General features: G+C 39.0%; 1 protein-coding gene across 2 annotated transcripts in view; it reads right to left on the minus strand.

Annotated features, from left to right (window-relative positions):
- ASCC1 (activating signal cointegrator 1 complex subunit 1) overlaps positions 1 to 22,920 on the minus strand; it is a 110,393-nt gene that overhangs the window by 52,144 nt on the left and 35,329 nt on the right. For both annotated transcript variants that reach the window (XM_066348622.1, XM_066348621.1), the window contains exon 7: positions 20,866 to 20,985. In XM_066348622.1, the coding sequence (XP_066204719.1) occupies positions 20,866 to 20,985 (120 nt within the window). The remainder of the gene's footprint in view (positions 1 to 20,865; positions 20,986 to 22,920) is intronic.

Below are 22,920 nucleotides of genomic sequence, written 5' to 3' on the forward strand. Positions count from 1 at the left end.
AGAGCTTTTCTTAGTGGACTATTATGTTATCCACAAATAATGATAATTTTTGTCTTCTCTTCCATTGTCTCTGTTTTATAACTTAGGTATTACTGACCTCAAGGTTCAGAACAATCTGTTTAAAATTAATAGTTATTGTAGGCAACCATGTTTTATTTCTGATTTTAATGGGAATAAATTAAGTAAAAATTGCCATTCAATAAAATTATTAGTTTTTGCTTTAAATAGATATTTATCACAGTGGCAATATTATTTCTATCTTCTTAAAGATTTTAATGAAAAAAATAGGTTGAATTTCATCAAAAGCTTTTTAGGCGTGTATTAAAAAATATTATTTTTAAGTTTTATCAATTAAGTAGGATATTATTAGAGATCTTGGTCTTAACTCATCTTTCCATTCCTGAAATATACCAGTTTACTCATAATGCATCATATTCATCTGACTCCTACACTCCACTTTCAGAAAATTGCCAAATTAAGCAGATTTTACTATTCTTGCAGTGATGTATCAATTCTCATTGTTACTGTTCCAGTTCAGGTCTTTGCTTCTCACCTGAATTACTGTAATAATGACTTTTAAATATATATTTCCCCATCCTGTTCCTGGCTCTTCATTTCAGTTAAATATGTAGTATATAACTGTATTAAATTTATATAGAACCATTTGGGGAGAATTGACATTTTTATAAAACCAAGTCTATCACCTAACATGGCTGTCTCTCAATTTATTTATAATTTCCTGCAAAAAGGTCTTGCACATACTTTGTTATAGTTATTCCTAAGGAACTCATGGTCTTTTTTACTACTGTAGTGGATGGTGAGTTTTTTATTTTTTTCCTTTTTAAAAAATGTTTACTTATTGATTTGAAAAAGAGAGAGAGAGAGAGAGATTGATTTGTTGTTCTACTCACTTATGCATTTATTGGTTGATTCTTTTATGTGCCCTGACCAGGACTTGAACACACAATCTTGGCTTATTGGGATGACATTCTAACCAACTGAGCTACCCAGCCAGGGTGGCTGGTGTCTTTTTTAAATGATGTTTTGTGTTTATTACTGGTGTATAGAAAAGTAATTGATTTTATTATATTAATTGTATAACCAATCAGTTTGCTAAACTCATTATTTCTAACAACTTGATAACTGTAGATAACCTTGTTTTTTATTTCTGGTCAGAAAATGTGATATGTAATACACCAACTCACTGAAATTTATTAGGTCTTAGTTGATGATCCACTATGTAATTAATTTGCTTCAACTGTTTCATAAGCCTGAGAAGAACATGAATTCTTTAATGCTGAGTATGTAATTCCAGAGATGACTATTACATTAAAATTGTTCATTGTTAAAATCTTCTGTATCTTTACAACTTTATAGCTACTTAACCTACCAATAACTGGAAGATAAGTTGCAATCTCCAATTTCTCACAAATAAAATGGTAACTATAAAAATTTGATTTAATCTACATTAAGACTGTTTGCTTCATACGAGTTTAGAATCATTACATCTTACTGACAAATTGAACCTTTTATCATAGAATTATCCTCTTGTTTGATAATAATGCATTTTGTCTCCAAGATTTTCATCTTTGACATTCATTTTATTATGCTAACTTTCTTTTTGTATTCTCCATATATTTTTTCCTATTATTTCAACTGTGGCAGGAGAAGAAAACTTTCCTCTACCCTTCAAGGTTCTTTAAGGCCAGTCTTACAATTAAATCTACATGAGCCTGACCAGGCAGTGACACAGTGGATAGACCATCAGCCTGAAACACTGAGGACCCAGGTTCAAAACCCTGAGGTCACCAGCTTGAGCATGGGCTCACCAGCTTGAGCGTGGAATCATAGACATGATCCCATGGCTGCTGGCTTCAGCCCAAAGTCGATGGTTTGAGCAAGGGTCACTGGTGCAGCTGGAACCCCCCACATCAAGGCATATATAGAAAGCAATCAATGAACAACTAGGGTGGAACAACTATGAGTTGATGCTTCTCATCTTTCTCCCTTCCTGTCTGTCTGTCTGTCTCTCTCTCTCTCTGTCTCAAAACAAACAAAAAAAGCTTAATTAAATCTACATGACTAATAAGAAAAAATAATCAAATTTAATTACATATGTATTTATGGAAACCCCACATACATGAGCATATCAGAGATCCCCACATACATGAGAAGTTCAAAGACAGAAAGGGAAAATAAAGTATTATATGACATTCTGAACTAAGGATGAGGAACCTTGGAGCTTCAGAGGGTAGGAAGGTCGTTTGCAGGACAATAAGAAGAGCAGACGTTCAGTAATTAGAAGTTTTCCCCACCCTATAGATCAGTCATAAAAAGTTATTTCTAGTGATAACTCTTACTATGGGCAAGATCCCTAATTTAAATTATTTTAAGGAAGAGATAAAAGTTTCTCATGAGCCTACAGGGTCTCAACTGCCTTCAGCTCAAGATAGTTCACATGTCAAAATAGCACATTTTGGGGAGGCCTATTCTGAACCCCTCCACAACCTCATGCTGTGGCTGTTATCTCTTATAAAAAGCATATACCTGAATTTTGTTTATATCTAATCTTATAATACCTTCCTTAGGTGGTGAGTTTATTTCATTAACATGTAAGTATTACCATATTTCCCCCATGTCTAAGACGCACCTTTTCCAAAATTTGGTGTCTAAAAACTGGGTGCATCTTATACAGTGGTTATAGATTTTTTTACTTGCATTTCCCACTTTTTCACGCTTGTTTTTGCACTCATTGTTGAAGACAGTGATTCATCATCAGACACGGATGAGGACAAGCTAATGGATGGGAGTTTTGACAGTGATGAGTTGTTGTATGAATTTTATGATGCATAAAACTTGAGTTCAATAACTTTATGTAATACTTTTTTTTCAAATTTCGGGCCCCCAAATTAAGGTGCGTCTTATACATGGGGAATACGGTATATGCATGAACTTCTTCCTACCATCTTTCTTTTTAATTTCCACTCATTTCATTTACTTTCTACACTTCTTACCCTTATTTAGGTCAAATTTGTATTTGTTCCTTTACTATGCACACTTAAGCTTAACAAAGAAATAATATCTTAACAACACTCTCTCAAATAAAAGAATCTCTAAAATACTTCAACTTCAAAATTCCCCTTAGTCCTGACTTGCATGCTGTTAGCTGACATGTATGTTAGCTGAAAATGTCAGTTCTATCATTTATTTATTTATTTATTTATTTTTGTATTTTTCTGAAGCTGGAAACGGGGAGAGACAGTCAGACAGACTCCCACATGCGCCCGACCGGGATCCACCCAGCACGCCCACCAGGGGCGACGCTCTGCCCACCAGGGGGCGATGCTGTGCCCCTCTGGGGCGTCGCTCTGCCGCGACCAGAGCCACTCTAGCGCCTGGGGCAGAGGCCAAGGAGCCATCCCCAGCGCCCGGGCCATCTTTGCTCCAATGGAGCCTTGGCTGTGGGAGGGGAAGAGAGAGACAGAGAAGAAGGAGGGGGAGGGGTGGAGAAGCAAATGGGCGCTTCTCTTGTGTGCCCTGGCCGGGAATCGAACCCGGGTCCCCCACACGCCAGGCCGACGCTCTACCGCTGAGCCAACCGGCCAGGGCCAGTTCTATCATTTTTTAAAACTCTCACAAAGTGGGCATGCAGTAAGTTTTGTTAAATAAATAACCAAATGAAAACTCAACTTCCTTTTACATGGCATACAACACTGCTTCTATAGTACACTTGCTATCTGTTCTCTCTTCCTAAAATGCTACCCCTTCAGCCTGCAAACTCCTTCTCCAGCCAAGATATTCCCTCACTAGTGCCTTCCTTTACAGAATTTGCCTTCAGAAATAGTTTTGCTGCTCACCTATGCACCCTTAGAATCTCAATCATAGCCCCCACCCCAGTGTATCCTAATCACTGACATATGCCTCCTCAAGACAGAGGCCTGGGGTCTACTGCAGGTGATTCAGCACATTTGAAAGCACCTGAGGGAAAGGAGCACTGGAAATGCCCTGTCTGTGAAATAACTGGTGACGCTTGGTGTTTGAGGAGGTAAGAAGGAACGGGGTCACAAGACTAAGTAAAGAGATTAGCCTCATCAGAGACAATGTATGCCATTCTTCAGAAAGAAAGTGAAATTGAGTGAAATGGGTATGAAGAAAATAGGTAGCCTGACCAGGCAGTGGCACAGTGGATAGAGCATTGGACTGGGATGCGGAAGGACCCAGGTTCGAGACCCCGTGGTTGCCAGCTTGAGTGCGGGCTCATCTGGCTTGAGCAAAAAACTCACCAGCTTGAACCCAAGGTCACTGACTCGAGTGGGGGGTTACTTAGGCTGCTGAAGGCCCATGGTCAAGGCACATATGAGAAAGCAATCAATGAACAACTAAGGTGTCACAACGAAAAACTGATGATTGATGCTTCTCATCTCTCTCCGTTCCTGTCTGTCTGTCCCTATCTATCCCTCTATCTGACTCTCTCTCTGTCCCTGTAAAAAAAAAAAAAAGAAAGAAAGAAAATAGGTAGACTGTGAAGGAAAAAGTAAAGAGATTGATGAATTGTCTTCATGTGCTCAGTAAATGTGAGAAAAGCATCCTTCTGAGAGAGGCATGGGTGGAGTTTTGAGAGTAACCAACAGAAAAGAATAGTCACTGTATTCAACACTTAAGTCTTAGCAATAGCTGACTACTAAGTAATAGGTAAAGGGTTGAACACAGTCATGCTTTACCAAACACAAGGATGCATCAATAAGTACAGCTGCACTGTCCCAGCTGTTTCCAAAGGAAAAAAGCCTAAGTGGCTCTATCCTTTAAGGTCAGGCACTTGCAGTCAATCACTTTAAGGACATCGTTGATTTTAAATACAGTATATGAAATCACACAAAGTTGAGTGTTTGTATTTTTATTATAACATGGTCTCCCCCTCATGCTTTTTAGTATATGTGCTGCCGAAGCAAGCACTCCCCTCATGCTTTTTATATTGAGCCACATCTCTTCACAGAAAGAAATGCAAAATATTGAATGTTCCTTAAAAACAGGGTCTTGTCTTACTCAATTCTGTATCAATTTACATGGGCTTGCAAAACACTTTGTACAAAGAAAGCATTCAGGTACTTTTAATATTGAATTAAATAAGAGGTATACAAGTCCCTCAGACATGATAGATTTGGGGAGGATAATTTACAAATCTTTTGAAGTAACACAAACGTGTCTCTTGTGAAGGAAAAATGAGCATCAGAAGAGAGAAAACAGAGCAGTAAGAGACATGGGAAGTACTCAAAAATGTTCTTTGTTGATCACACTAGTTAATTCATTGGACATTTTATAAGACCTTTCAACCGAAAGGCCTTGACAACAGAAAGTGTGCAAAATTTGCTGAATCTGTGTGAAAATAAGGAGTGTTTTCAACCTTCTGAGCCCTTATCCTGCCATTAATGTAGCAAGTTAGGTCTTAACACTTTCCTCAAAAGCATTTAGCTCATATAGCTATTTTTCTTCCAATCTGTAAAAAGTGAGATAAACAAAGCCACATTATTATTATTATTATTATTATTATTATTATTATTTTAGGTGAAGAGGGGAGATAGTGAGGCAGACTCCCACATGCACCCAGACTAGGATCCACCCAGCAACCCCATCTGTGGCCAATGCTTGAATACTGAGCTGTTTTTAGTACCTGAGGCTGTCGTTCTCCAATGGAGCTATCCTTAGTGCCCTGGGCCACATTCCAACCAATCCAGCAGGATGAGAGAAAAAGAGAACAGGGAGTGAGAGGGGAGGAAAAGCAGATGGTTGCTTCTCCTATGTGCCCTGACCAGGAATCAAACCCGGGACATCCATACGCTGTGCTACCACTCTATCCACTGAGCCACCACAGGTCAGGCCTTTAAATTTATTTAATTTTTTTAATTTAGAGAATTTTTTTAGAGAATTTTTATGAGTTTGAGTCAAACTGAAGTCATATGCCTATATACAAGATCTCAAGCGCTCCCTCCTGACCTGAGGTGGTGCAGTGGATAAAGCGTTGACCTGGAACGCTGAGGTCACCAGTTCGAAACATTGGGCTTGCCCAGTGAAGGCACATATGGAAGTTGATGCTTCCTTCTCCTTCCCCCTTTTCTCTCTCTTCTCTCTAAAATGGATAAAGTCTTAAAAAAATAAAATCAAGTGCTCCCTCTCAGTGACCACTTTTTTTTCTTGTGGGGGCCACCAAAAATAGAGTACAGTCAGTCCCAGGTGATGAACAAGATAGGTTCTGTAGGTTTGTTCTTAAGTTGAATTTGTATGTAAGGTGGAACAGTGCATTTACCTATTAAATACAACTTAGATGTTTGTCTTAACACAGTATTTATTTCTACCTTTCTGTGCATATAAATACTTAAAACATTTTCAAATCTACAGAAACTATCTTGTTCATAATCCAGGGACTGCCTGTAAATCAAAACTATAATCTATGACACATGTATGTTTAAACAGACTTGATGCCCTAAACTAGGAAATATTCACTATTTTATTTCTAACACTGTAATCCCATGTAAATTTTTCACATAGTTTTGTGTTAAGTGTATGTCCATAAGACTATCACAGATATTAGACTTACAACAGTCAAGTTTAGGCCTTGGCAGGTTGGTTCAATGGTAGAGCATTGGCCCGGAATGTGGATGTCCTGGGGTCGATTCCCAGTCAGGGCACACAGCAGAAGTACCCACCTGCTTCTCCAACCCTCTTCCTTCTCTCTCTCTCCGCACCCCCACAGCCATGGCTTGATTGATTCAAGCACATCAGCCTCTGGCGCTGTGAATGGCTTCATGGAGTCTCCACCTCTGGCACTAAAAATCATTATATTGCAAGCATGGCCCCAGATGAGCAGAGCATCAGCCCCAGACAGGGGTTGCCAGGTGGATCCCATTTGGGGCACATGAGGGAGTCTGTCTATCTTCCCTCTTCTCACTTAAGAAAAGAAAAAAGAAAAAAAAAAACAACAGTAAAGTTTACACCAGTACTGACAAAATTAAGTAAATCCCATAACAAAGGACAAGGAAACAAATTAACAAAGGTCAGGTTGAGTGGCTTTGATGTCCTATAAAATTACAAAGTTAATCAAGGGAACTGAAACCATGACTTTAATATTTTAAAAAGTGAGCCAATCCAAAAGAATTGAAAACAGCTCGGAGTGACGTCAGAGAAATGGCACTGTGAGGAGGGCTCCCAATACCTCTCCCCGAAATTTCAACAAATTCAACAACTAGAGACAGAAAAATAATCCCAGGAGTATCTGAAAGACACATACACCAAACAAAGGTCGGCGATCTAAGAGAACCCGATGGAGAGATGTGATATTTTTTAGGGTCTCTTGCTCTGCACGCAGTGGCTGAGGCAACTTCCTGCCAGCCGATACAGGGTGAAAAACACATTCCTACGGAACAGACCTCAGAGAACACTGCAGAAGTTGGGCAGGCTAGGCTGTAGGCTTCTTAACAAGGGGAAAGCCTGCAGAGAGCAATCTCACAGAACACTAAGGTAATTTAACTAGATATACCCGGGAACCTTAGAAAGGAACCTGAACAGAAGTCAACTCACCCCCCTACCTGCTTAAGCTGGTGGCTCTGGTTGGCAGAGCTTTCATACTAAGGGCTGTGCTCTAAAAGGACCTGGAGAAGGGACTTGGCAGCTTTTAAGACCTCCTGTTCTGCAGGCAGTGACTAGGGCATCTTCCTGCCAGCCAATACAGGTTACAAAGTGCAAAAAGCCTGGGGAGAGTGGTCCCATAGAGTGCTGAGGCATACTAGACAAGCCTGGAGGCTCATAGAAAGACACCTTGAGAGCAATTGGCTCCCAGCCCTGCCTGATTACGCTGGCGGCTCTGGCTGAAAAGCCTTACCCAGAGCCCTGCGGTTAGTGGGGATAGAGTGGGGATATGCCAGCTCTTAGGGCCTCTTACTCTCCAGGCAGTGGCAGGGGCAACTTCACAGCTGAGTCACCAGGCTATGGGTTCAGGAAGGAGAGACTTGGAGAGACTCTGGGAAAATGGACTCTCCCACTGTTGGAGCCTGCAAACACTAACAAGCCCCAACTACCAACGAGACTGAGGCCTAGTATATGTCATCGCCATAGCGAACATCAACTGCAAATCTCTACCTAAGCTTGTCACAGGGGCAGTGTCACCGACCAAAGAGAGAGAGAAGAAGGAAAAAGGAAGAAGATAACCACTCAAAATCAAGAATAATCCACAGTCTTTATAACTTTCTCCACTTCTTTTTTCTTTCTTTCTTTCTTTCTTTTTTTTTTTTTTTTTTTTTTGTATTTTTCTGAAGTTGGAAACGGGGAGGCAGTCAGGCAGTCAGACAGACTCCCGCATGCGCCCAACCGGGATCCACCCGGCATGCCCATCAAGGGGGCGATGCTCTGCCCATCTGGGGCGCTGCTCTGTTGCAACCAGAGCCGTTCTAGCACCTGAGGCAGAGGCCACAGAGCCATCCTCAGCGCCTAGGCCAACTTTGCTCCAATGGAGCCTTGGCTGCGGGAGGGGAAGACAGAGACAGAGGAAGGAGAGGGGGAGGGGTGGAGAAGCAGATGGGCGCCTCTCCTGTATGCCCTGGTAGGGAATCAAACCCAGGACTCCTGCATGCCAGGACGATGCTCTACCACTAAGCCAACCGGCCAGGGCTCTTTCATTTTTTTATCTTTATTTTTTTTCTTCCACTTTGGTCCTTTTATCCTATTTTCGTCTTACTCTTTTCTCTTCATCTTGAACTTCATTATCCATAGGGGTTCATTTCCCATTCTTTTCTTTTTTTTCTTTTTCTTTTTCTCCCTCTCTCTTGGTTTCTTCTTTTCTCTTTCACTTTTCCTCTCAGCCGATCCTCACTCACAAATTATTTTATTTTGGATTCAAATTTTTTCTTTGTGGCATTTTGTGTGCTTTATACTTTGCTTTTTAACTCATTAGCATTCCCCCCAACCCTGGCTCTCCATTCTATGTAGTTTTTGATCCACTTAATACAATAGTATTTTTTTTTCTTTTTCTTGTTTTCTTCTTGTCTCTTTCACTATAGCTCTCATTCAACTGGCACATACAAGCAAATTACTTTATTCTTGATCCAAATATTTCCTTGTAGCATTTTGTGCGTCCTTACCTTGTTTTTGTTTTTGTTTTTCCTTTTTGTATTTTTCTGAAGTTGGAAACAGGGAGGCAGTCAGACAGACTCCCGCATGCGCCCGACTAGAATCCACCCAACATGCCCACCAGAGGGCGATACTCTGCCCATCTGGGGCACTGCTCTGTCGCAACCAGAGCCATTCTAGCACCTGAGGCAGAGGCCACAGAGCCATCCTCAGCACCCGGGCCAACTTTACTCCAATGGAGCCTCGGCTGCAGGAGGGGAAGAGAGAGACAGAGAGGAAGGAGAGGGAGAGGGGTGGAGAAGCAAATGGGCACTTCTCCTGTGTGCCCTGGCCGGGAATCGAACCCAGGACTCCTGCACGCCAGGCCAACGCTCTACCACTGAGCCAACCGGCCAGGGCCCCTTACCTCGTTTTTTTGCCCCTTTGTCACTTCTCCCCAACTCAGGCCCTCTGTTCTAGGTAGTTTTTGTTCTGTTTAGCACAATATAATTATCAGTTTTTCATGGTATTTTCTCAAAAAAAAAATAATTTAAAAAATTTTTTTTTATTTTTTATCAATTCTTATTAGTGTTATTAACAAAACCATCCTCAGATGCCATTAAGGAAAAAGAAATTGAATATCATGGATAGAAAAGACAGATGTAGCTCAGCGGTAGAGCGTCGGCCTAGCGTGCGGAGGACCCGGGTTCGATTCCCGGACAGGGCACACAGGAGAAGCGCCCATTTGCTTCTCCACCCCTCCGCCGCGCTTTCCTCTCTGTCTCTCTCTTCCCCTCCCGCAGCCAAGGCTCCATTGGAGCAAAGATGGCCCGGGCACTGGGGATGGCTCTGTGGCCTCTGCCTCAGGCGCTAGAGTGGCTCTGGTCGCAACATGGCGACGCCCAGGATGGGCAGAGCATCGGCCCCTGGTGGGCAGAGCGTCGCCCCATGGTGGGTGTGCCGGGTGGATCCCGGTCGGGCACATGCGGGAGTCTGTCTGACTGTCTCTCCCCGTTTCCAGCTTCAGAAAAATGAAAAAAAAAAAAAAAAAAAGACAGATGTAGCACAGATAGATGAGGAAAAATCTATAGAAAAAAATTTTAATAGATTGGAAACCTTGGAGTTAAATGACAGAGAATTTAAAATATAAATCCTAAAAATACTCAGAAATATACAAGAAAGCACAGAAAGGCAATTTAGGGAGCTCAAAAAACAATTCAATGAACAAAAAGAATATATTACCAAGGAAATTGAAGCTTTGAAAACGAATCAGGCCCTGGCCAGTTGGCTCAGCGGTAGAGCGTCGGCCTGGCGTGCGGGGGACCTGGGTTCGATTCCCGGCCAGGGCACATAGGAGAAGCACCCATTTGCTTCTCCACCCCCACCCCCTCCTTCCTCTCTGTCTCTCTCTTCCCCTCCCGCAGCCAAGGCTCCATTGGAGCATAGATGGCCCGGGCGCTGGGGATGGCTCTGTGGCCTCTGCCCCAGGCGCTAGAGTGGCTCTGGTCGCGGCAGAGCGATGCCCCGGAGGGGCAGAGCATCACCCTCTGGTGGGCAGAGCGTAGCCCCTGGTGGGCGTGCCGGGTGGATCCCGGTCGGGCGCATGCGGGAGTCTGTCTGACTGTCTCTTCCCGTTTCCAGCTTCAGAAAAATACAAAAAGAAAAAAAAAAGAAAACGAATCAAACAGAGATGAAAAACTCAATTCATGAACTGAAAAACGAGGTAACAAGCTTAGTTAATAGAACAGGCCAGATAGTAGAGAAATTAGTGACACAGAAGACAGGCAACTAGAGGCACAACAGAGAGAAAAGAAGAGAGACTCACGAATTTAAAAAAAACGAGAAAGCCCTACAGGAATTGTCTGACTCCATCAAAAAGAGCAACATAAGAATAATAGGTATATCAGAAGGAGAAGAGAGAGAAAATGGAATGAAGAACATATTCAAACAAATAATAGACGAGAACTTCCCAAGCCTATGGAAAGAACTAAAGCCTCGAATTCAAGAAGCAAACAGAACACCGAGTTATCTTAACTCCAACAAACCTATTCCAAGGCACATCATAATGAAATTGGCACAAACCAATGACAAAGAAAAAATTCTCAAGGCAGCCAGGGAAAAGAAGAATACAATATATAAAGGAAGGCCTATTATATTATCATCAGATTTCTCAGCAGAAACTCTACAAGCTAGAAGAGAGTGGACCCCAACATTTAAAGTTCTGAAAGAGAGGAACTTCCAGCCAAGAATACTAGACCCATCAAAGCTAGCCTTCAAATATGAAGGAGAAATAAAAACATTCACAGATACAGAAAAGATGAGGGAATTTATCACCAGAAAACCCCTACTTCAGGAAATACTAAAGGGGGTTTTCCGACCAGACACAAAGAACAAAACAAAACAAAACCACAAGTAAAAACCTCACAAAGAACACAATAAAATCAAATTTAAACTGTGACAACAAAAACAAAATAGGAGAGAGGATGAAGATTAACAGTAGCAAAGGAGGATGGAGTGCAGAAGCACTCATGAGATAGTGTACTACAATGAACATGGTAGGTACCCTTTTCATTACTTAATGGTAACCACTCCTGAAAAAACCACCACAGAAGCACATGACTTGAAAAAAGAAGCAACAGAGGAAAGATGTATGGATTACAACCAAAAACAAATGATAGAAAAACAAAAGAGAAGAATCAAACAAGATATAAAACTAACAGAAAGCAATATATAAAATGGCAATATGAAACTCTCAAGTGTCAATAATTACACTAAATGTAAATGCATTGAACTCACCAATAAAAAGACACAGAGTAGCAGAATGAATTAAAAAAAGAAAATCTAACTGTATGCTGCCTACAAGAAACACATCTAAGCTACAAATATAAAAACAAATTTGAAGTGAAAGGCTGGAAAACAATACTCCAAGCAAATAACATCCAAAAAATAGCAGATGTAGCAATACTCATATCTAACAATGCTGACTACAAGACAGCAAATGTAATAAGAGACAAAAATGGTCATTTCATAATGATTAAGGGGACACAGAATCAAGAAGACATAACACTTCTTAATATATATGCAGCAAACCAAGGAGCACCAAAATATATAAGACAGCTACTGATTGACCTAAAAACAAAAACTGACAAAAATACAATCATACTTGGAGGTCTCAATACACTACTGACAACTCTAGATCGGTCATCTAAACAGAAAATCAGTAAAGAAATATTGGCCTTAAATGAAACACTAGAACAATTGGATATGACAGACATCTACAGGACATTTCATTCCAAAGTGCCAGAGTATACATTTTTCTCTAGTGTACATGAAACATTCTCAAGAACTGACCATATGTTGGGCCATAAAAATAACATCAGCAAATTCAGAAAAATTGAAATTATACCAAGCATATTTTCTGATCATAAAGCCTTGAAACTAGAATTCAACTGCAAAAAAGAGGTAAAAAAACCCCACAAAAATGTAGAAACTAAACAACATACTTTTAAAAAATGAGTGGGTCAAAGAAGAAATAAGAGCAGAGATCAAAAGATACATACAGACAAACGAAAATAACAATACAACATATCAGAATCTCTGGGGTGCAGCAAAAACAGTAATAAGAGGGAAGTTCATATCACTTCAGGCCTATATGAACAAACAAGAGAGAGCCCAAGTAAACCACTTATCTTCACATCTTAAGGAACTAGAAAAAGAAGAACAAAAACAACCCAAAACCAGCAGAAGAAAGGAAATAATAAAAATCAGAGCAGAAATAAATGAAATAGAGAACAGAAAAACTATTGAAAAAATTAATAAAACAAGGAGCTGGTTCTTTGAAAAGATCAACAAAATTGACAAACCCTTGGCAAGACTCACCAAGGAAAAAAGAGAAAGGACTCATATAAACAAAATCCTAAATGAAAGAGGAGAAATCACCACAGATATCATAGATATACAAAGAGTTATTATAGAATACTATGAAAAACTATATGCCACCAAATTCAACAATCTAGAAGAAATGGATAAATTCCTGGAACAATACAATCTTCCTAGACTGAGTCAAGAAGAAGCAGAAAGCCTAAGCAGAACCATAAGCAGGGAGGAAATAGAAAAAACTATTAAAAACCTCCCCAAAAAATAAAAGTCCAGAGCCAGACGGCTATACTAGTGAATTCTATCAAATATTCAAAGAAGACTTGATTCCTATCCTACTCAAAGTCTTCCAAAAAATTGAAGAAGCAGGCCCTGGCCAGTTGGCTCAGTGGTAGAGTGTCGGCCTGGCGTGCAGAAGTCCCGGGTTCGATTCCCGGCCAGGGCATACAGGAGAAGCGCCCATTTGCTTCTCCACCCCTCCCCCTCTCCTTCCTCTCTGTCTCTCTCTTCCCCTCCCGCAGCGAGGCTCCATTGGAGCAAAAGATGGCCCGGGCACTGGGGATGACTCCTTGGCCTCTGCCCCAGGCGCTAGAGTGGCTCTGGTCGCAGCAGAGCGACGCCCCGGAAGGGCAGAGCCTCGCTCCCTGGTGGGCAGAGCGTCACCCCCTGGTAGGCGTGCCGGGTGGATCCCGGTCAGGCGCATGTGGGAGACTGTCTGTCTCTCCCCGTTTCCAGCTTCAGAAAAATACAAACAAACAAAAAAAAAAATTGAAGAAGCAATACTTCCAAACACATTTTATGAGACCAACATAACCCTCATACCGAAACCTGGCAAAGACGGCACAAAAAAAGAAAACTACAGACCAATATCTCTAATGAATACAGAAGCTAAAATACTAAACAAATAACTAGCAAATCGAATACAACAACATATTAAAAAAAATACATCATAATCAAGTGGGATTCATCACAGAATCACAAGGATGGGTCAACATACGTAAAACAGTTAACATAATACACCATATCAACAAAACAAAGAAAACCACATGATCTTATCAACAGATGCAGAAAAGGCATTCGATAAAATACAACACAATTTTATGTTTAAAACACTCAAGAAAATGGGTATAGAAGGAAAATATCTCAACATAATAAAGGCCATTTATGATAAACCATCAGCTAACATCATATTAAATGGCATAAAACTGAGGACTTTTTCCCTTAAATCAGAAACAAGACAGGGTTGTCCACTCTCTCCACTCTTATTTAACCTGGTGCTGGACGTTCTAGCCAGAGCAATTAGACAAGAAAAAGAAATAAAAGGCATTCATATTGAAAAAGAAGAAGTAAAGGTTTCACTTTTTGCAGATGATCCTATACATTGAAAACCCCAAAGACTCCACAAAAAGATCACTAGAAACTATAAACCAAGACAGTAAGGTCGCAGGATACAAAATGAATATACAAAAGTCCATTGCCTTCCTATATGCCAACAATGAAACATCAGAAAACGAACTCAAAAAAATAATCCCTTTCATGGTTACAACAAAAAAACCCAAAATACCTAGGAATAGACATAACAAATAATGTAAATGACCTATATAATGAAAACTACAGAGCATTGTTAAGGGAAATAGAAAAAGATACAATGAAATGGAAAAATATTCCTTGTTCTTGGATAGGAAGAATAAATATAATCAAAATGACCATATTACCCAAAGCAATATAAAAATTCAATGCAATTCCCATCAAAATTCCAATGGCATTTTTTAAAGAAATGGAACAAAAAAATCATCAGATTTATATGGAACTATAAAAAACCCTAAATAGCCAAAGCAATCCTAAGAAAAAAGAACGAAGCTGGGGCATTACAATACCTGACTTCAAATTATATTATAGAGCCACAACAATCAAAACAGCATGGTATTGGCAGAAAAATAGACACTCAGACCAATGGAACAGAATAGAAAGCCCAGAAACAAAACCACATATATATAGTCAAATAATTTTCGATAAAGGGGCCAACAACACACAATGGAGAAAAGAAAGCCTCTTCAACAAATGGTGCTGGGAAAACTGGAAAGCCACCTGCAAAAGAATGAAACTCGACTACAGTTTGACCCCTTGTACTAAAATTAATTCAAATGAATCAAAGACCTAAATATATAAGACCTGAAACAAAAAAGTACAGAGAAGAAAACATATGTACTAAACTCATGGACCTTGGTTATAAAGAGCACTTTATGAATTTGACTCCAAAGGCAAGGGAAATGAAGGCAAAGATAAATGAATGGGACCACATCAGACTAAGAAGTTTTTGCACAGCAAGAGAAACTGACAACAAAACAAACAGACATCCAACTAAATGGGAGATGATATTTTCAAACAACAGCTCAGATAAGGGCCTAATGTCCAAAATATACAAAGAACTCATAAAACTCAACAAACAAACAAACAATCCAATAAAAAATGGGAAGAGGACATGAACAGACACTTCTCCCAGAAAGAAATACAAATGACCAACCAACAGATATATGAAAAGATGATCATCTTCATTAACTATTAGAGAAATGCAAATCAAAACTACAATGAGATACTACCTCACGCCTGTTAGGTTAGCTATTATCAACAAGACAGGTAATAACAAGTGTTGGAAAGGCTGTGGAGAAAAAGGAACCCTCATCCACTGTTGGTGGGAATGTAAAGTAGTACAACCATTATGGAAGAAAGTATGGTGGTACCTCAAAAAACTAAAAATAGAACTACCATATGACCCAGCAATCCCTCTACTGGGAATATACCCCTAAAACTCAAAAACAGTGGTACGTAAAGACACATGCAGCCCCATGTTCATTGCAGCATTGTTCACAGTGGCCAAGACATGGAAACAACCAAAAAGCCCTTCAATAGATGACTGGATAAAGATGATGTGATACATATATACTATGGAATACTACTCATTCATAAGAAATGATGACATTGGATATTTACAACATGGATAGACCTTGATAACATTATACTGAGTGAAATAAGTAAATCCGAAAAAACTAAGAACTGTATGATTCCATACATAGGTGGGACATAAAAATGAGCCTAAGAGACATGGACAAGAGTGTGGTGGTTGGGGGAGGGGAGGAGAGAGAAGAGGTGGGGGGAGGGGAGGGGCACAAAGAAAACCAGACAGAAGGTGACGGAAGACAATTGGACTTTGGGTGATGGGTATGCAACATAATTAAATGTCAAAATAACCTGGAGATGTTTTCTCTGAACATATGTACCCTGATTTATTAATGTCACCCCATTAAAATTAATTTTAAAAATTGAAATTTTAAAAAGAATTAAAAAAAGAAAACAACTCTATTCACAATAGCTAATAGATGAAACAACCCAAAAATGTCCATCAACTGATGAATAGGTAACAAAATGTAGTATTTCCATACCATGAAATATCACTCAGCCATAAAAAGAAAGAAAGCACTGATACATGCTACAACATGGATTAATCTTGAAAACATCCCGCGGAATGAAAGAAGCCAGACAGAAAAGGCCACGTATTGTATGGTTCCATTCATATGAAATATCCAGAAGAGGCAAATCTATACAGTCAGTAAGTAGTAGATCAGTGTTTGCCAGTATGGACAAAAAGAAGGGGGGAAGTGTATGGAAAGTAACCTAAAGGCTGATCTGATCATAAATTCCTAACTGAGCTAACCACAGTGGGTGGTCATGCCCCACCCCTATAACTTCTTTAGTGAAATGTTTTAAGCAAGCCCTGTCCATCTGTGAAATACCAGAATAACTCTCCAAGTGGGTATTAACCCTCAAGAGAGCACATAATCTTAACTGTGCTATAATCTAACCCCCACCCTTGCCTTCTCCAATTTATCTAACATTCCCTTCCTCCTTAATTTCAAATACATAAAAGAAGCTGCAAAACTGTTAATTCTCTGGCGCTCTCTGGCATGTGTCACCAGTTTCGCTTACATAAAAACTCATAAAAATTCTCTACAGGTTTGGGTGCTCTTACAGCAACATACTGAATTTATACACTTCAATATGGTTAAAATGGTGACTTTAATGTTATGTAAATTTTATCACTTTAAAAAAAAAAGTGGGTCTCAATTTTCCACTTTACTCTAAAATAAAAACTGAAAAATAGTCTATTCCAGTGGTCCCCAACCCCCGGGCCGCAGACTGGTACCGGTCCGTGGGCCATTTGGTACCAGTCCCCAGAGAAAGAATAAATAACTTACATTATTTCTGTTTTATTTATATTTAAGTCTGAACGATGTTTTATTTTTAAAAAATGACCAGATTCCCTCTGTTACATCCATCTAAGACTCACTCATGACGCTTGTCTCGGTCACGTGATACATTTATCTGTCCCACCCTAAAGGCCAGCTGTGAAAATATTTTCTGACATTAAACCGGTCCGTGGCCCAAAAAAGGTTGGGGATCACTGATCTATTCTACTTAACCTAGCATATACACACTGAAACCTTCCTTATTGTGGCATAAGAGTTCAAAGCTATCTATGTATTCCTCTGACAAATTAAGCTCTCTGAACCTCCCTGATCAATAAAATGGGCCTAATAATAGTATATAACTTATAAAAATGTTGTAAAGATAAAATGGAGATGATATAATCTAAGCACAGTGCCAGACAAGAGTAACTGCTGAACAAAAGTTAGTTACAATTTCCCCAGAAACAATGCAATCTTAAATATTAGAAATAAAATCTTAGATTAGAGGTTGGTCACAGCCTGGACTCTAGACATCTGGAGACTCTTATAGGAGGTCCATGAGATCAAAACTATTTTTATAATTGTTATGTGACATTATTTGCTTTTATCATCACAATGGCATTTGCACTGACGGTACAAAAGCAATGGTAAAACTGCTGGCACCTTAAGGCATCAAATTGTACCAGTAGTAGTATATTCTTTACTATATAGTCACAATTTTAAAAATCAAAAAACTAGTTTTAATTATTCTTAATAAAGCAGAAAAAATAATGTTATTAAATCTCAGCCCTTAAGTGCATGTCTTTTTAATCTGTGTGATAAAATCAGTAGTAAGTATAAAGCACTTGGCTATATATTAAAATAGACTGGAGGAAGAGTATTTGTGGGGTTGTCTGAGTTGCAAGCTGAACTATATAGCTTCTTTGTCTATGTAACACAATTTTTACTTGAAAGAACAATGACAGACATATTATGGTTATTTGGACTTGGCTATTTAGCAGACATTTTTTCCAAAAAAAAAACTTCAAGGAAAAAAATTACCATTATTTTCTGCCAGTAATAAAATTTAAGCATTCAAATGAAAATCAAAATTTTAGAAAACATGTCTCTGCCATCATGAGCTTGATAGCTCCACAATACTTAAAATTTTTGATGAAATTAGTAGTGATATTAATATGTTATGTTTTGTTTTGTTTTGCTATTTTTCTGAAGTGAAAAGCAGGGAGGCAGAGAGACAGACTCCTGCATGCGCCTGACCGGAATCCACCCGGCAAGCCCACTAGGGCGCGATGCTCTGCCCATCAGGGGTGCCGGGGCCAACTCTTGCTCCAATGGAGCCTTGGCTGCAGGAGGGGAAGAGAGACAGAGAGAAAGGAGAGGGAGAGAGGTGGAGAAGCAGATGGGTGCTTCTCCTGTGTTTCCTGGCCAGAATCAAACCCGGGACTTCCACACGGTGGGCCAACACTCTACCACTGAGCCAACCGGCCAGGGGCAACATGTATTTTTTTTTTTTTTATTGATTGGTTTTTAGAGAGAAGGGAGACAGAGATAGAGAGATAGAAAGAACCATTGATTTGTTGTTTCCTTACTCATGCCATCATTGTTGACTCTTGTATGTGCCCTAACTGGGGATCGAATCCACAACCTGGGCATGTGGGGATGACATTCTAACCAACTGTGATACCCAGACAGGGCCAATTTGTATTTTTAATATCACATAATGAAATGTGTCAACATTTGGAAGACCTACATAACTCAGTGAAACAATATTTTCTAAATGACCAATGTTACAAAATTATGTATGAATTAAATATCCAAGCAAAGTACAAGATAGACCAATGGATTTTAACGTAACTGAGTATGAAATGTTCATTAATACAGTTTCACAGTTTCAGACTTTACAGTACAACTGACCTTTAAGAAACTATTGTATGACCTTCAAGTTTTAATGTAGTATCAAATATCCAGTTATCTGAAAGGCCATTAAAAAAGCACTCCTCAATTTTCCAACTGCATTTCTGCATGAGGCCAGAATTTCTTACATAATTTGATCAAAACAACATATCACAATAGATTGAACAGAGAAACAAGAGAACTCAGCTGTCTTCCGTTAAAGAAATTTATAAAAATGTAGTATAATACCTATCTTCTCACTAAATTTTTTTTGGTTTGGAAAACAGAGTAATTTTTTTTGAAAAATGTTATTTATATAAAAATAAAAATTATATTACTATTATTTTAATGAATTAAGAAATCTTAAATATTTCAGTTTTAATCACTAATAAAGTAAATACTTATAGATATAACTTATATAAACAAAGGTCCTTGAAGTATTCGGCAATGAGACCAAAATGTTTGAGACCTGCTATCTTATTCCTTGTTCAAAAATAATCTATCCCATACAGAGTAGTTTCACAACATGGTGAAGGTATTCAGATAGTTATTAGAACACAATAAATGATTCATACAGGTCTCAAATTTTAACCTGGTAGAAATGTTTGAAATGACCTAGTAGTATATGATGTCCTGTTAAGTAACAATGTGTCCTCAGTTTTTAGGGTAGGGTCCTTAGTATACATACCCTTTAGGCACATGCCAGGTATCAAGGGGAAAAAAAAACTTGGTCCAGAACACACATTTTTCCCCCTTTCCGTCAAAATTCACTTTCAATTGAACTGAGATACAAGATAATTGAGATTATCAATTCAAATTGGGATAAGCACAACCTTACAAGAGATCCTCTAGGAAAGCAAATCAATTTAAGGCTCTGCCTAGGCAAAGGTCTTCTCTCGAGGGTTTCTGGTTCAGTGTGAGCTCTGTTCTGTCCTGCCCTAATGAAAATATCACACAAAAACAAACTTCTAATTCAAGTTGGGTTCCTCTGCTCACCACAAGTCTTAACAATTGGAAATGGCACTGACATTGCAAATGGTTCTGAATGCATAGGACAGCCTCTTCTATGCATATCCTTTGTACCTTTAAAATTTTGAATCATGTAAATGTATTATCTTTTAAAAAGTTTAAAGTTTTAAAGATATGCAAAAGAAGCCAAACACAAAACATTTATATACTAAATGATTCAATACATATTACATTAAAGAAATAGCCTGGGATGCAGACTGAGAACCCCTAAAATGAATTTAGGTGTAGTAATAAACAAAAAAAGAGTAAACATTATTTGATTTATATTTTAATGAATTAGCATGTGTCCAGCCCTATTCTAAAGCATTTTATATAGATTAATTTAATCCTAATAATCTTAGGAAGTTGATATAGTTATCATCACCATTTTGCCCTGCTATTCACTAGATCTGCGTTATTCCACTTCTGTAACTAACATCCTAAAATGCCATCCTTCCTGCCTCCTATTATCCTTGAAAACAGGAAGGAAGCACTGAGTTCCATAAAAACTAGATTGCTACTATCAATATCTGCCATCCAAGGAACCTAATAATTATCAAACTAAAATACTTTTTCCCCACAACAAATTCCTCTCTCAAGATATCAGCTTACTATTCAAAGAAAGAAAGAATTGACACACTCATTGCAATAATGAGATCTCAGAGAAAAGGAATCAAAATTAGTTGAACATCCAGGGATGCCTTTAGGCACCTCTTGAGTGAAACAAAGAAGTACTACTGAAACATACCTGTTGGAGCCATCTTTCATATGAACTTTGGCATAAAGAACATCCACCATGCCGGGATCATCGTTCATGTATTCTATCCCTTCCATCTCTACTTCCAGGGCTTTGCCCCCAGAAATGTCACTGCAAAGGAAAAACCATTATATTTTTATAATTATTTAAGCTAAGAGGGCTATTGTATTTTGAAACACAGCTAATATACAGTCAAACTTAACAAAAATGAAGTTGTTTGATTTATTTTTACAAACAACATTATCTAACTGTTCTTCTAATTTCAAAAGTAATACATGTTTAATGCACACAAGCTAATAACACTAGGATTCCCAAAGTCATACTAGTACTCTAAGAAAAAGTGGAGCAATGACAGTTCTGATTGACAAAGACATTTACTGGGTTGCCCATCTCTGAGGTTTTTGTTTGTTTGTTTTTAATTTTTCCACTGATTTGAGGTGGGGGGAGAGACGGAGGGAGAAGCATCTACTTGTTGTTCCACTTAGTTGTTTCATTGAGGTTGTTTCTCATATGTGCCCTGGCCAGGGATTGAACCTGTGACTTCAGTGCATCAGGATGACACTCTATCCTCTGAGCAACCCAGCCAGGGTGCCGATCTCTGAGGTTTTACATCATTATTTCTACAAGTTATAAACAGTATTTCACTCATATTACACTGATGAAGGTGTAAGCTAATATCATATCTTTAAAAGCAATTTGGCAAAATTTTAAAAAGCCTTCAAGAAGAGAAACCCTTCCCCAGACAATTCAATTTATAGGAGCCAAGCCTAAGGAAATAATTCTGAATTCAGCTACATCATACCTGAAAAAAAAAACCAACCAAACAATATGTGCCTCCTCATATGACACAATAGGGTTTTGATGGACGCAGTATTTAGAGTAGCAAAAGACAGGCAACAGACCAAATGTCCAAAAACAGAATTGATTATATAAACAAAATGCTATGAGTAAATATAAGCCATTCATGACTAAAGAAGCTTTTCAGGTACTGATACATAATGATTATCTTTTTAAGTTTAAAAAGAGCGCACAATAATACACATGCTATACTACTATTTATGCAAAAGATGGGGGTAGGGTCATATATATACACACATATACACACACCTGTACATACATAAAATCTCTAGAAGGATACAAGATTCTGCTAACTGCTAACATCTGTTGCCTTTGGAGAGTATAGCAGGGTGCTTGGAAGGATAGCAGTGAGAAGTAAGCTCTTCAATGCATATCCTTTGTACCTTTAAATTTTTGAACCATGGCCCTGGCCGGTTGGTTCAGTGGTAGAGCATCGGCCTGGCGTGCAGAAGTCCTGGGTTCGATTCCCGGCCAGGGCACATAGGAGAAGCGCCCATCTGCTTCTCCACCCCTCCCCCTCTCCTTCCTCTCTGTCTCTCTCTTCCCCTCCTGCACGAGGCTCCATTGGAGCAAAAGATGGCCCGGGCGCTGGGGATGGCTCCTTGGCCTCTGCCCCAGGCGCTAGAGTGGCTCTGGTCGCAACAGAGCGATGCCCCGGAGGGGCAGGGCGTCGCCCCCTGGTGGGCGTGCCGCGTGGATACCGGTTGGGCGCATGCGGGAGTCTGTCTGTCTGTCTCTCCTGGTTTCCAGCTTCAGAAAAATACAAAAAAATAATAATAATAAAATTTTGAACCATGTAAATGTATTATCTTTTAAAAAGTTAAAAGTTTTAAAGATATGCAAAAGAAGCCAAGCATAAAACATTTATATACTAAATGATTCAATACATATTACATTAAAGAACAAGCAAGATTAATCTATGATAACAGAAATCAGAACTGTAGTTACTCCCTGAATATGTGAATTTACTAGAAAAGGATGAAGCCTGAAGGAACTCCATGAGGTGATGGCAATGTTCTATATCTTGATTTGGGTGTTGTTACAAGTGTATATATTTTTCTTAACTCATCAACTACACTTAAGACCTGTACATTTTCCTCTAAATAAATTATACATCAAAGAAAAAAATATGTACATGCATATTTTTTTTAAAGTGCGGAATCTAACTGGTGGTGATGCAGTGGATAG

This window comes from Saccopteryx leptura, chromosome 9 (assembly GCF_036850995.1).
Source record: "Saccopteryx leptura isolate mSacLep1 chromosome 9, mSacLep1_pri_phased_curated, whole genome shotgun sequence".
Lineage (NCBI taxonomy): Eukaryota > Metazoa > Chordata > Mammalia > Chiroptera > Emballonuridae > Saccopteryx > Saccopteryx leptura.